Raw genomic sequence first — 15,328 nt, 5'->3', positions numbered from 1 at the left:
TATTTTATTCGCATCCCTTGTCTCCAAATTCTTTTTTAATATTTATTTTTAGATTTAGGAATTTATCACTTTAAATTCTATCTTATTCTTACATAAGTTAAACTATTGTGGGGTTATTTTAAATGTGCATTCCGTTCAATGCTACTTTTAGCTAAGTGTAAAATGGATATGGACCAAAATCAGAAGTTGATCTGGTTTATTTTAGTTCCAATCTCACCATGACTCTTCCCTTTGATATTATTTATGATCCCACCACAATTAAGGAAACTTCATTTAATCATTCCAAATTGTAGAGTTGAAAAAAGAAGAAGAGATTTTTACACTGTAGGACTCTTATAAAGTAGTATTTATATTAATGTTATTATATTTTGATTATTCCAATAATAGCAGATGTTATTCCAAATATAGCATATTTGAAAGTATTTAATAGTAACTTATTTATTTTTTAACTCTTCCTTAAAATGGGATTGTGTTTAAATTATTAATATCTTATTTTTCTTTCTCTCTCATACTATCACTCTACCATTGACTCTCCCTATTCGAATTTCCAACCTCTTCCCTGCTTTTTTCTATTGCCGTTCTAAGTATCAATTTTTTCTTTTTAATTTTCATAGTGATTAAATTTGGAACTCAAAATTTTAAAACTTGAGACAGCAATGGCGAAAAATTAATCAAGCTATGGAAGCTTATCACATACATATACCCTTAATATATCTTTGTTATATAAATACACACACACACACAAAAAAACAAATATAGATATACCGAATACCATCATTATACCATCTATATTTATATATACACACTTTAACCAAAGCAAAATCCACGCACTGATCTTTCTAAGAATATATGGTATTATTAATTATACAATGTTATTATTGCATAATCATCAATGATTTATTTCTTATACCAAACATATAAATAATTTATAATGTATACATACCATATATATACCTTGTATATTTTCAGTAAATATGTATATTTTATATTTTTCAGAATATAAGAATAAGGATGTTTATGGTAAACATACATGATTTATTCCAATATTATACATATTATTAATTATACATGATTTTTTAATAAAAATATTATTAAAGAAAACACATCGAGTGAATGTATATTTCAATTCAAGAAGAGTAGCCAGCACTTATAAAATTATAATAACATGGAAGTTCGGTAATTTACTTGTGATGGGTATACAGTAGGTTTTTGAAAATTTTACTCAAATATTTTTATGTTTTTTCCTCTTGAAAAAATATGGGTAAGAATGAAGAAAATGAGCCCTCTAATGCAATTAGTGTCGAATCATCTGCGGCTAGTTCATAGCTAGTAGTTCATAGCTAGTACATTCTATAGACTAACTATCTTCACGTGAGGAGCTACGGGCTCCTTTAGCCTTGTTTTTCATTCTTGAAATATCATTATTGTTATTGTTGTCATTTTGAGTTGGCCAGCTAAATTTTGACATATCAACAAGTCTCTTTCTTTCCTGTAATATTTGTCATAAAATACGTGTCGAGAAATTTATATCCAAATAATGATTGACTAGTTAAATTACCTTAATATTATCGGTAAGAATTTAAAATTACTAATACAAAAAGTAGACTCAAGCCAACTGCAAAACCAAAATAATAGGAATGATTCATCCAACTAGGAAACAATTTATTGGACACAAGGTAGTTAACTCCAACGGCTCAAACATTCATTCATTCTGGTTCTGCTATATCTATCTCCTCCCCCCATTTCTTCTCAAAATCTAATAAAATGCAGTCTTCAATTTCCCTCTCCTTCTCTTCGCCTTCCACAATTTGCAGATCCGACTGCAGCACAGCTGCCGTTGCCAACGGCAGTTTTCTCACGCCGCGATCGCTTCGATTCTGCGGACTGAGAAAAGAGGCGTTGAATTCGAGCCTTCCCATTCGTCTTACAAGGCTTTGTTGTTCGAATAACAACACAATATCGGCTTCTTCCGCAAATGGAGCTCCTTCTTCTTCCAAAGCCCAGGGGGGCTTTGACTATGATTTGGTTATCATTGGAGCTGGTGTTGGTGGTCATGGTGCTGCTCTTCACGCCGTCGAGAAGGTAAATTGCTTTTCTATTATTCAATTGTGTTACTCATAGCTGAGAGGGGATATATGTTTGTTCAAACTGGTGAAGGAATTTATAATTGGTGATCCCAAATGTAATTAGTGGAAACCTGAAGCTGTCTGGCTTTCCTTTCAGGTGAAGTTACACGTATAGCTAAAAAAGTGCTTAAAAGCCAATAAGCAATTAAAATAAGCCAATCCAAATACCATCATAGTTTCATTGGAGTTCGATTAACTTGATCTGGTGTATAGACAAGTTTTTACATAAAATGATTACCGACTTTATTAAGCAATAGAGGCTTAATTCAGCTATATTCGTGGACGTAGGTATTGGATCATTCCTAAACTATGTCAAAGCACTTTACTTAAGGGCAGGGAATAGAAAATGGAAATGTACAAGAAATAACTGAAAGAAGAACAGAAAACATGCTGATACTTGTTGCTGATTGGGCGTCTATTTCTGTACGAAATGATAATTCTTCTTCCAACTCGATGCAATCTCTTTTATGATTACTTGTGCAAAGACTGGAATGAATGGGAATTTGGGTTCAAACAACAACGCGGTTCCTTTCTTTTGCCAGTGTATATGAGGGAATAATTACTTAATATAAATATTTGTAGGGCTTAAAAACTGCCATCATTGAAGGGGATGTTGTTGGAGGAACATGTGTAAATAGGGGATGTGTTCCTTCCAAAGCCCTCCTAGCTGTGAGTGGCCGCATGCGGGAGCTTCAGAATGAACACCATATGAAGTCTTTTGGTTTACAGGTGCTTCTTATTCTTGCATCTCTACAAGCCCATAAAATATTCACATTCTACATGATCTTTTTATGTAATTTGTATGCTGGTAAAATGATCTGATCCATTGGGTATTATGTTGTCCAATTAGAACATTACACCTCATGAAATAATGCAAAATGGAATAGTTTAAAAGCACATGTCAAATTTGAAACTCTAATTTTTAGCTTTTACCCTTCATAGTAGTTCAAGAGAGAAAGCCTGATAATGGTTTATTGCACCCCATGTTGTCCTTTTATCTTTTGTGACTGAATCCTCCTTCATAACAAAAATAGATTCGTACTAAATGCTCACTGAATACGCGCACAAAACCATTCAAAATAAGGCTTGAAGGATTAACACATATAATTTAGCTAAAGACAAGACACTTGTGTTTCTCTCTTCCTTAGATATTGTGATTTAATGAACTTTACACTATGAATTGTTGTTAACCCTAATTGTCATCTAGAGAGGAAGTTCTCTTGTGAAAGCTTATAGTACACTTTTTAACTTCATCTTGTGTATGCATGTTCTTTTAGTCTTCTCAGTCTTAATTTTGACTTAATGTATCCAACCTTCCATGAAAGGTTGCTGCTGCTGGGTATGATAGACAGGCTGTTGCTGATCATGCAAATAATTTGGCCTCCAAGATACGTGGTAACTTGACCAATTCTATGAAAGCCCTTGGCGTGGATATATTGACTGGTTTTGGGACAGTTTTGGTAGGTCTAGATATTTATAAATTGTTGTAGTGTACTACAGCTATCCTATTCGTCTGTATTCAACTAAATGAAGGTTGTGCTTAAATATTCAGGGTCCACAAAAAGTCAAATATGGGGATACTGTAATAACAGCAAAAGACATCATAATTGCTACTGGCTCTGTCCCGTCTGTGCCCAAAGGCATTGAGGTTGATGGTAAGTGCTTTCATAACCAGTATTGTCTATTTGATAAAGAACCCATCAACTGCATTAGCCAGTCTCAATGCCAAGTCGTTTAGCTGGTTCTGTTCACCAGCTGCATGCTGAACCTTTTTTTCTATTAAATCACGGGTTGAGTGTTTGAATTTCAAGACACTGCTTAATGGGATGAACAATATTTAAATTCAATGTTGATGCTTTCAAATGAAAAGAAGTAATGAAAGTTGAAGCCTATTGCCCATTTGTTATGCAATGCTCGTGTAAAATAGCAAAGATACTGCTTGTAGAGGAACAACCATGTCAACGAGATTGGGTTTGACTCTCTGCTATTGTTTCTTATGCACATACAATTGGATGGTACTTTTGATGAAACAAATTGGTGCAAAACTCTAAAGCTCTTTTGTGATAAGAGTGTTCACGCATTTTGTGGTATTGCCTAAGCATCAGGAAGTGTATTTACCGGCCCCATTAAGTTAAATGATCTGACAATGTGCAGAACATTTCGAAATTGGGTTTGACTCTCTGCTATTGTTTCTCATGCACATACAATTGGAGGGTACTTTTGATGAAACAAATTGGTGCAAAACTCTAAGACTCTTTTGTGATAAGAGTGTTCACGCATTTTGTGGTATTGCCTAAGCATCAGGAAGTGTATTTACCGGCCCCGTTAAGTTAAATGATCTGACAATGTGCAGAACATTTCGAAATTGGGTTTGACTCTCTGCTATTGTTTCTTATGCACATACAATTGGATGGTACTTTTGATGAAACAAATTGGGGCAAAACTCTAAGACTCTTTTCTGATAAGAGTGTTCACGCATTTTGTGGTATTGCCTAAGCATCAGGAAGTGTATTTACCTGCCCCATTAAGTTAAATGATCTGACAATGTGCAGAACATTTCGCTTCAGCAGTTGGAAATTTTCGTCGTTCTGTACCTACATGAGTTAATTTAAGTTCATCGGAGATAGAGATTTTGACCCGTCATTCGTTAAGTTAAACAGATACAGCAGTTTCGAAGATAAAGGAACCAGCATTAGCATCAAGAAAGAGAACTGAAATTGGCATACACATTTCATTTTTTCCCTTTTAGTATTTCCTCCCTTCTTTCTATCCAGAACATCACTGAGAATTATTATGCTTGCCCTAGACCATTTAGAGCTTTTACATTCAGTTGTATCATTGACTGATGCCAATCCTTGCTTTGCAGGTAAGACTGTAATAACTAGTGACCATGCACTTAAATTAGAATTTGTACCCAACTGGATTGCTATTGTTGGAAGTGGTTACATTGGACTAGAATTTAGCGATGTGTACACGGCACTTGGAAGTGAGGTATGAACCTTTTCTACATTATGCATCTGGCGGTTCTTATGTATTTATTGTTTTAAAAGATATTTAGCGTATGCAATACAACTTCAAGCATGTCATTTTCCGATTTTCTTTTAGATAATGGAAAAATGGAGAGGTTGTCTCCCCATGCTGACCATGGGATGAATTTACAGGTTACCTTTGTTGAAGCTCTAGATCAGCTCATGCCTGGCTTTGATCCTGAGATTGGGAAACTGGCGCAGCGGGTTCTTATCAATCCTCGGAAGATTGACTATCATACAGGTGTATTTGCGAGCAAGGTAATATATGCCACAACTTAGTTTAATATGAATGCCATTCTGAGAGCAAGTTATCTTAATTTGTCCCACCTTATTCAGATAACTCCAGCAAGGGATGGAAAGCCAGTGCTAATTGAGCTTATTGATGCAAAGACGAAGGAACCAAAGGATACTTTGGAAGTAAGTTGTAGCTCTTTGGTTTGACGAGTTCTTTAACATTGTTAAATCTAATATATACTTGTTGACTGAGGTTGTACATTTTTTAGTGCTACAACATGATTAAGATCATAATTCTTAAAATGGTTAACTACTTTTTAGTTCACGAAAAGTCAAGACAATCATATCAATTAGGAATTATAATATATGTCATAATAGCTAGGAAACCCAAGAATTAGGAAATTTTAATTTAAGACTCCTTTATAAGGAGTTCTTCTCGAAAAGAAAAACTCTTATATAAGGAGCTCCCTTGTGTGTTCACCATCATTTTTAATAAGAACTCTTTTCTCTTTTTTCTCTTTTCACTTGATTCAGACTTGTGTGGCTTCAGTCTAGCAGCATGCAAAAGTTTTTCTTTGTAACACTTAACACCCTCTTGCACGCCCAAGACTGGATATTTGGAGCATGAACAACATTACGTAGGCTCCCAACGTGAGGTAAATTAAGATTTCAAATGGGCCTAACTCTGATATCATTTTCGGCCTAACTTAACCACTAAAGTTAGCTCATGAGATGAGGATTTCCCAAAAAAACCATATAAGGAGATAACATCAATTCCATCAACCAAAGTGGGTCACTTGACAAATGCAACTTAAAAGTTCTATATAAGGAACTAATCTTGTAAATTTCGACAAGTAACTTCTTTTTTCTCTTTTCACTTAAAAGTCCTTGGTTCCTGCAACTTAAAAGTCCTATAAGGAACTGTAATCTAAGATTTATCAGTAGTATTGCCTGTAACATAGAGACTTTGTTAAACGACTACGCTTAAAATGTTGATATTTTATAAGCTCTTTCTGATTGTTAAAGAACACTGTTGTATGTACAAGTATAATGAATATCAGAGCTTAATGGTAGACGCTGGAGCTTACATAAGTGGTAGAAGGTGAAAACGGGATCAAACATCTGAAAGGTTAAGCAGCAAAATTTGGAGATTAGGTGTTATTGATAAGTTGTACTCCTAATAACTCTAAAGAGGGAGACTTTTGCTGCAATCGGAGCTAATAAAGTACTATACACAGTTTTAATATTTTCAATCAAAAGGACTGTGTTGCCCACATGTCTTATCCCCTAACAATGACTTTGCTTTCTGTCACTAGTGTCTTGCATGAAACCTGAATTACATTATTCTACTGCAGGTAGATGCTGCTCTTATTGCAACTGGAAGGGCTCCGTTTACGCAAGGACTTGGCCTGGAAAATGTTAGTTGCATTAGTGTTAACTGAAACCCCTGGGAAAACTAATTTGAATGATTTGATGACAATTTATAGTATTGGCTATCACTTGTCAACAGATAAATGTTCAAACACAACGTGGATTTGTTCCTGTTGATGAACACATGCAAGTCATCGATGCAAATGGGGAGCTGGTAGGCATTATTTTATTTCTTTTTGCATTTCTCGACAGTTTTTTTTCCGCTTTTAACCCTTTGTGCTTGATAGGTTCCTCACTTGTACTGCATTGGTGATGCAAATGGAAAAATGATGCTTGCACATGCTGCAAGTGCACAAGGAATCTCTGGTAAAATGAAATTATCAACCGTGCCAAGGTAATTGAGCAATTTTTTGATAGTTGTTTAACTCATGGCCTTGCCTTCTTTCATAGTTGTTGAGCAAGTTACTGGAAAGGACCATATCCTGAATCATTTAAGTATTCCAGCAGCGTGCTTTACCCATCCTGAAATCAGTATGGTCGGATTGACGGAGGTATTATCATCTCTTTGAATATTGTTTTTGTTTGATGTTGCCCTTTTTTCTTATGGGCTATGGTCTTTTCTTCTTTTATGATCTTTAGTAATTATAAGGAAATTTAATTCCCTAATAATATCTACACGTGGAACATGGTTGCGTGGAAACTTCCACACAGATTTGATAATGTGGTTACCTTATAGGTTGGAGACAGAATATGCCATCCTTTTCTGGGACTGTTTGTACATTGCTCTGCTGCTGGATGTTTTTGTTCTCATGCTTGCCTCTTTTTGTCACACAATGCTTCTGTACCCTTAGAGAAGCACGCATGCTTGTGACGACGGAAAAATATTTCCTGAGTGAACGATTTTTTGTTTTCTTTGTGATAGCACTTAAATATAGAGTTTTGATTGTATAGTTGCAATTATGCAGCCTCAAGCGAGAGAAAAAGCTGGGAAGGAGGGCTTTGAAATTAGTATTGCCAAGACTAGTTTCAAGGCTAACACAAAAGCTCTTGCTGAAAATGAAGGGGAAGGACTTGCAAAGGTAGCACATTATCGTTTTTCAAGGATTGCTGATGTTACATGATTTATTCTTTATGTTACCAGCTGCTTCTTTTGTTGTTTCCATTTTCCTATCGTTTTAAGATGTTTCCTCCCCTGCAGAGTAGTGTCTTATGTGATCACTGAAATTCTTGTTAAATGCAGTTGATTTATAGGCCTGACAATGGTGAGATCCTCGGAGTCCACATCTTTGGAATGCATGCTGCTGATCTAATACATGAAGCATCCAATGCCATAGCTCTGGGATCACGCATACAAGTAGGCATTGCCCTGCAAATTGCATTTTCCTCACAGTACTAACCATTTGTTGGAAGGGCTCAAGTAAATGGTTACCTGCAGCTTGTTTGATGCTTTTTCTCTTTTTTTGGTTTGTGGCAATGGGAGATGGAGTTAACATGTTTTCTTTGGATTATGAACTTTAGTAGATCCTTGCAAGCTTCAATGAGTGTTGTATCCGATTTGAGAAGTCATTTATTCGGTCAGCATTCTTCTCATGTGTTTTACATTTGTTATTGCATTTTACAGGACATTAAGTACGCTGTTCATGCACATCCAACCTTGTCTGAAGTGATTGATGAACTCTTTAAATCAGCAAAGGTAATCTCTTTGTGCCCTGTGTAATGCTGGTAGAATGTCTTGAACGAGATCGTACCTCTTTAGGGATGTTAGAGGGGTCATAGTGCCTCACAAGAATTGGTATTAGACTAGGACATTCTAGTCCTCCTTTGATTGTTAAAAGTGATCTGGGGGGACCTCTATGGTTATCGTAAAATTGCCCCGAAGCTTGGCTTATTCTTTGATCTCCAGATTCAGTAGAAGGTCTGATGCTTATATATATTAAGGTCTTTTTGTCCTGAGCATGGAGATCTTAAGCTAATGAATGGCGGGGTGCTTACAAGAAACCAGAGCCGCATGTACAAGTTGCAGGTGGGGAGGTAATCTCCCTTAGGGTGTGGAGTGAGATTCTCTTATTCTTCACTGGTATATTAATCATCTATTTCTCTCAAGAGCATGCTCAAACATATTGGGTAGTCTACAAATTGTCGTCTCTCTCTTATGTATGGTATGATTGGAAATTGATTTTTAAGCTTTTGCAATAATATGTATACATTTTATGGCAGGTTAAAACTACCGCTTCTAGTCCAATTGCTGAGCCGGTTGCAGCATAGGCTTCGACAGCCGCTCTAATTGAGACTTAAGTTAATAGGATTTTGCAGAAGCTTCCCAATGGAATTTATTGGCTCTATCTTCTCATGTTGTGCATTACCGCTTCAAAGAGGTGCTTTTTTCTAGCTTTTTTGAATTGTAGACATCATTAAATGCCTAATGAGTGTCTCAGAAATTCAATTTTGTCTTACTTTTAGCTTATTAGCTTAGGTTTGTGCTAGGTCTAGATGCTTTTAAATGAGCAACGATATCAATATGAAAGATGATCTGTATTGTTTAATTCAACATTGACATTGTACAACTTTTGATTCACATATTCTACATTTCATACTAGATAACATTAGTTGAAATTCTAGAGGTTTTCAAGTGAGTTCTACACAGGTTGCTGTCATGGTTGTTGTTTCATTGCTCCCACACAAACCAGCCCCCTCTTTTTATTGCATGGGTGCTCGCTCGTCCCACTACTACAAGCTAAACGCTGAACTGAAATACAACTAAAGTTAGCCTTCTTGGACTTGGACTAACTAAATGTCCAGGTGGTTCAGTTGGAATTCCAGCATCTCCTCCTCAAGTTGGAGGGTGAATGAACTCCGATCCCAACTCGCTTAAAACGATTGTACCCTGAAGGGCCTGAACACCATCAAGGGAAAGTATGAATTAACCTATTAGTAAGCTTATCTATGACAAAATATGCGTCAACTCAATGTGCTAGGTACACTTATGAAAAACCAGGTTTATGGCAATGTGCATAACAGCTTGATTGTCGGAATATGTGTTAACCGGAGCTCGATAACAAATGAAAGAATTGTTGACTCTTTTGAAAACCTAGCCAACCTAGAAACTTGAGCCATAAAATTTTTCCATTGCCCTATATTTAGCATTTGCAGAAGATAAATAACAGTGTTGCTATTCTTGGATTTCCAATAAATTGAACAGGAGCATAACATGATAAAGTGGCCAATAATGAACCTCCCAGAAGTAGTGCATGCTACCTAGTCAGTCACGGAAGTTGATCACCTTCCAATCTATTGCATGTATAATCCTCGTTTGGTTGCCGTTCTTGATTTTATTGTTGTGATTAAGGATTGACAGCTGAAGATGCCTTTATGCAACAAACCAGTAAGGGGACGTTTGGTAGGGTGCATTAGAGAATAATGCATGTATTAGCTTTCGGTATTACTAATCCCTTGTTTGATACACTTTTTCAACTTATGTATAACTATTAGTTACTAGTGAATTTTTCTTAATTGGATTTAGATAATATCTTTTGAATTTACTTGAGATAAAATAGATAGTTTTATCTATAAGCATATATAAAATTGATTATATCACAAATAGTAATTTTTTTATCATCATGAACAATTTAGTTAATTTAACGCACGTTGTGTTATTACTTGCATTATTGTAAAATAACTGAGTATTTGACTTGGAAATATTGCTGATTTTCCTAAACTCTTCAATTGGTTTATGTTCATACACTAAATAATAGGTTCTAACATATGAAAATTACTTAACTTAGGTGAAAAAGAACAGTCATAAAATGTAACGTTAAATCCTCTGGCATTTCATTTTGTTTAAATGTTGTTTACAAATAGCATATTATTTGTTATAATAATAATAATATTTATTAATAATTGTATTTAGAGACTTTGATGAGCTTTAATAAGGAGAAAGAAAGTTAAAAATGAAAGAAGAACGATTTTGATTGTCACGTGTAATTACTAAGCAAAATGATATATATCTATTGATAAGCAATTATGGGAAAAGGGAAAAGTTTGAAACGTTAGAAGAAGGTTTAAGAAGGTGACATTTTTAGTTTTTAAACGGAATAGTTTGAAAAGTATAATAAAAATGGGGAATCAAAAAGACTCAAGCCGATGTTGAGCTAATTTACTTAAATAAAAAAAGAAGAGGAAAATGCAACCAAAAAAATGAAGAGAAAAAAGATAAATATAATTCTTGGCTAAAGAGAGGTGTCAAGTCACTACACACATGTGTATGCATATATATATATATATATATATATATATATGTGTGTGTGTGTGTGTGTGTGTGTGTGTTAGTATTGTAGTTACATATTAGTGGGCGTGAATGTTGAGAAAGAGTTTTTAAAATGAGAAAAAGATAATTGTGTGTTCTGGTATGAAGATGAATAACATCATCTTTCCTTGATATAATATTATAGTTTATTTAATTAAGGGGAAAATAATGGAAAGAGAAGGTAGAAGGAACAAAATATTTAGAAGGGATAAAAAATTAGAAGCTAGCTATAACAATAACCAAATAGAAAGAATTCCACAAAGCAAAATAATTTACTTTAATTACAGAAATAAGAAAATAATATAAATGACTATTACACGAATATCATAAGAGTACTAATTTCTTGAAACTTATTTTCAATTTAAGAAATCAAAGAGATAATTAATTAAGGAATACACATCAATTTTACATAAAACTATCTCATTGCATGTGAGAGATGCCTATTTATTACTTGAGGTGAAAATAACACCGATTTATTCTCAACTGCTTCGCCCACTGCATCAGTAAAGTTTTGCATAATTTGTTACACCTGCAACAAAACCTCATCTTTAACACAAGTTGGGTAAAATATTAATATTTCAGATGAATCCTAATCAGAAAATTATATTGACTAATAGACATATGTAAAAAATAAAGTGGAGATAATAAAGTTTTTTTTCCTGAGATAGTATCATCTAAACAATTGCAAGAAAAGATGGAAACCAAAAGCACTTCTCAGAATATTCTCACAATAGCTATATATCAAAATGTTCTTTAAATTGGAAAATATGCTCTCCCAATTCCGCAGATCTATCACAAAAAGAGAAAAGGTGATATAAACTGCAATGCTATTGCAAAAGAAATTTAATCACTCCAATGTTTAAGAAAAACCTTAGAACTTAATAAAATATAACATAATTATAGTTTCTAGTTTATTTAGAAGCACCAAAAAAAAAAAAAAAATAGAAATCCGTACCTTTTCCACAAAACTTACCGAAATGCTTGATATGTGGACTAACCTCCATTTTCTGAATTTGCTTTTGTAGGGTGACAATGAGTGCCTAAACACATTGGCCATTTAAACACAATATATGAGATGTTAATGTATCTAATTAATGAGCAATTATGGGGAAGGGAAAAATGTTATAAGGTTTAATGAGCAATTATGGGGAAGGTAAAAAGTTTGAAACGCTATAAGGTTTAAGAAAGGTGACATTTTGAGTTTTTAAATGGAATGGTTTAAAGAGTATAATAAAGACTCAAGCTATTATTGAGCTAATTTAACATAAAAATAAGAGAAAAAAACAAAAAAAGGAGAAAATAAATAAATAGAATCCTTGGAAAAAGAGAGGTGCCAAGTCATCATATCTATTTCCTCTTTTATATATATACTAGTCAATTTGTCTGCGCTTCGCGCGGTCTTATACATAAAATATGAATGAAAAGTTATTGTTACATTTTTCATAATTTTATTTTCTCTATTCTTCAACCATAACATTATCAATTGTGATGTAGTTGCATTTCTAAGATTGGTTACTTCTTTCTAAAATCATCCAGACTCGCTTTCTTTATTTTTATACACATGAAAGCATACACCTTACTTCATTGCAAGAATTTTATTGGGCTAATTTGAAGGTTTAAATTAAGGGATTAAATCTTCTTTTATCGATGAAAATAAAATTGGATAAATAGTTAATGTAATATGCTTGAATGAATATAAATTATTGACATTGGTACCTTGTTGTATTATTTGCCATGTATTGATGATATCCAAAACATCATGCCACAAAATAATACCATCACTATTAAACAAAAAAAAAGATCTATATATACTAAAACTTAAAATTCAACAAAACAAATAGTTCTTTTAAATATTGTTAAAAGTTCAACACAAGGTTTAGTTTTCTATTTCTGTAATATCTATGCATTATCATTCCTTCTCTAAATCGTACTTGGAGTATTTTGAATTTCCAAAATAACATATTAAGGAAAAAGAAAGAAATGTAACCTTTAAAACACTCGATGAATATTGAGAAAATGTCACTTTGTGATAGTTAATCAAAGTTCACCTCAACGGTTAATTTTCTTTTGTATCTCTATGTATTTTTGTGATATTATATTACTATAAGAATATAAAATGTATGTCCAATACCAAACAATCAAGACAAAAACACAAATAAATAAATTATTTCCCAAAAATGAAAGACAAAAGAGAAGAAGATGAAAGAGGAGGAAGAGATTCATTAATTCCCACTCCGCTCTATTTAGACCCATTTCACTTTTTAATCAGGCCTATTCATTCTACAACCACAAATGATAGTAATATTCCATGGAACGAATAAAAGTAAAACTATCAATCACAACATCGTGTAAAAACGACATAGAATATGTCTGATGATATATTTCCAATATTATGCAGGAGAAATAATAAAATGTACAACACATTTTCAGTTACAAACAAAGGTATTTCTCCCACTTGACACACCAGGAGGACCATTGACACAATCCTACATGCCAAATCCATTTAAATTGTAGATTGAAAATAAAAATTTAACTGCGTAATACCTTTGTGTATCCAAATGGCATACATATATGTAATTTGTATATAAAAAAAAAAGATCTCATACATATACACTAACACAGAGACTGTGAACACAACTTTATGAGAAAAAAGCGAGAGAATATAATGGATGGATTGCTTTTCCCTCTAAAATAGTTCCTGCAACATCCTTAAATCCTCATATCATACATACATATAAGTTCCAATAATTTGTCACAAAATAAAGAATATAATTAGTTAGTTAACACAAAACATTGAAAGTTTTTTTTAAAGAAAGCGCATCTCCTTCCACGATATGTCCAAGTATTGCTCTCAAAAGAAATATTGCCAAGGTGAAACAAATTTAAGCTTTGAAGGGTAAAAGAAGTAGCAAAAACAGTCTAATAGTGAAGTAAAAATTACCTAGAATCGGTTAAGAGGATGCATAAAATAGTGCACGAAAAGAGTCAGTATCCGTTAAATATGATTACTTTAGATTATAGAATAAAAAATTAACAGCGCACGAAATAATATATAAACATGTTAATTTATATTTTAATGCACAAAACTATTTTTTGCATAAGCGGACACCTGAATATACTCCTCAAAGAAATGCCACAAAAGGATGAGGCCTCCAACCATTTGACTGACAAAACTTATGCTATGATTTCTGAAATTCCCAACTGGTATATGTAATTATCTTTGTTAGAGTATAAAAATATACTTACTGAGCAAAAACTATCTTTTCAACCAATTTCAAACAAAATGTACCTTCTGCATACTATAAATTTATTCCTAAGATGAAAAAAACCTTGTTAATGCTCACCTTAGCTACACGAATGTTCAAATGTTGCATTAAACAAAGGTTTCCTTCAAGAAAAAGTTTCTAAGCACGACTAATTGTTGTGATAGCTAACTTGTGCTAATGCTTGAGCAAGCATTGTGCAAGGTTTATTGTTATCAATTAAGTTACTGGTACCTTCAAAATAGACAAAATAAAGTACAATTGTTTTATCCTTATTTGTATTCTTTCTAGATATTATATCCTTCTTCAGCGTGTTAGTTTATTTGCATAAGTTATAATAGTTAGCTTTAGACAGTTATCAAGTAACATAACATTTCATGGTGAAATAACTCAATATTATGGCACGTAGAGTAAAGCTCAAAAGTACACCTCAAATATAAAGTTCTACCATGATGCTGCTTGTTTGGCTGAAGCAAGTAACAGAGTTGTATCTATTAAACATTTACCTGTAATAGATCCAATTTTTGTGTCTATACCTTTTTAACCCACTTATATTGAACAACATAATCTCCACTTGTTGCGTGTCACCATCACTTGTTTAGTTCCACATTTCTATTAAAAAAAAAATACAACATGAGATGCCCAAGACAATCACTTAAGTAAAAGGAGGAATGAATTCCTATAAGGCAAAAAAGTCCAATATTTCAATATTATATTTGAATGTTCCTAAAAAAATACAATTCTAACATCGAAAGGAAAATTGACCCTTAAGTAAAAGATACTATTATAATACTTCATGACAGTATCATGGAGTTTAACAGAAATTACCTTTTAATGTTAATGTTTCTGTTCCACATTGACCATTTCAGAGTCTCTTTCAAGGTTAGAGCATCTCTATTCCCATCTAATAAATATAGTTAAAAATTAATGTTATAAGTTAATAAAAAAAATTAATCTTTACTAATTAAACATCTTTTCATGATTCTACCATCTTTTAATTAT

At 33.3% G+C, this 15,328-nt stretch overlaps 1 protein-coding gene and 1 long non-coding RNA gene across 3 annotated transcripts; one reads left to right on the top strand and one right to left on the bottom strand.

Annotated features, from left to right (window-relative positions):
• The first annotated feature begins 1,655 nt into the window (after nucleotides 1-1,655).
• LOC104214154 (dihydrolipoyl dehydrogenase 2, chloroplastic-like) lies at nucleotides 1,656-9,393 on the top strand. Of its 2 annotated transcripts, XM_009763784.2 has the most exons (15): nucleotides 1,657-2,082; nucleotides 2,709-2,855; nucleotides 3,452-3,586; nucleotides 3,679-3,781; nucleotides 4,993-5,117; nucleotides 5,288-5,413; nucleotides 5,492-5,572; nucleotides 6,745-6,807; nucleotides 6,900-6,974; nucleotides 7,048-7,126; nucleotides 7,211-7,311; nucleotides 7,726-7,839; nucleotides 8,001-8,114; nucleotides 8,382-8,453; nucleotides 8,978-9,393. In XM_009763784.2, the coding sequence occupies exons 1-15, from the start codon at nucleotides 1,765-1,767 to the stop codon at nucleotides 9,023-9,025; spliced, it is 1,701 nt and encodes a 566-aa protein (XP_009762086.1). In that variant the 5' UTR covers nucleotides 1,657-1,764; the 3' UTR covers nucleotides 9,026-9,393. The 2 variants fall into 2 exon arrangements, with proteins under 2 accessions (XP_070021521.1, XP_009762086.1); XM_070165420.1 differs by lacking the exon at nucleotides 8,978-9,393 and having other exon boundaries at nucleotides 1,656-2,082; nucleotides 8,001-8,177.
• Nucleotides 9,394-11,402: 2,009 nt separating this feature from the next.
• LOC104214155 (uncharacterized) lies at nucleotides 11,403-12,095 on the bottom strand. Its single transcript, XR_707834.2, has 2 exons — nucleotides 12,019-12,095; nucleotides 11,403-11,592 (listed from the first exon to the last, which is right to left on the bottom strand). It is a non-coding gene; the product is annotated as an uncharacterized lncRNA (long non-coding RNA).
• Nucleotides 12,096-15,328: the final 3,233 nt, after the last annotated feature.

This window comes from Nicotiana sylvestris, chromosome 12, assembly GCF_000393655.2.
Source record: "Nicotiana sylvestris chromosome 12, ASM39365v2, whole genome shotgun sequence".
NCBI lineage: Eukaryota > Viridiplantae > Streptophyta > Magnoliopsida > Solanales > Solanaceae > Nicotiana > Nicotiana sylvestris.
The sequence above is the reverse complement of the archived record's forward strand: the minus strand, read 5'-3'. Positions and strand labels throughout refer to the sequence as shown.

Coding starts and splice junctions, on each gene's coding strand:
- LOC104214154 (XM_009763784.2), top strand. CDS start 1,765: ATGCAGTCTTCAATTTCCCTCTCCTTCTCTTCGCCTTCCACAATTTGC. Junction 3,782..4,992: donor CAAAGGCATTGAGGTTGATG/GTAAGTGCTTTC, acceptor CTTGCTTTGCAG/GTAAGACTGTAATAACTAGT. Junction 7,312..7,725: donor GTATGGTCGGATTGACGGAG/GTATTATCATCT, acceptor GCAATTATGCAG/CCTCAAGCGAGAGAAAAAGC.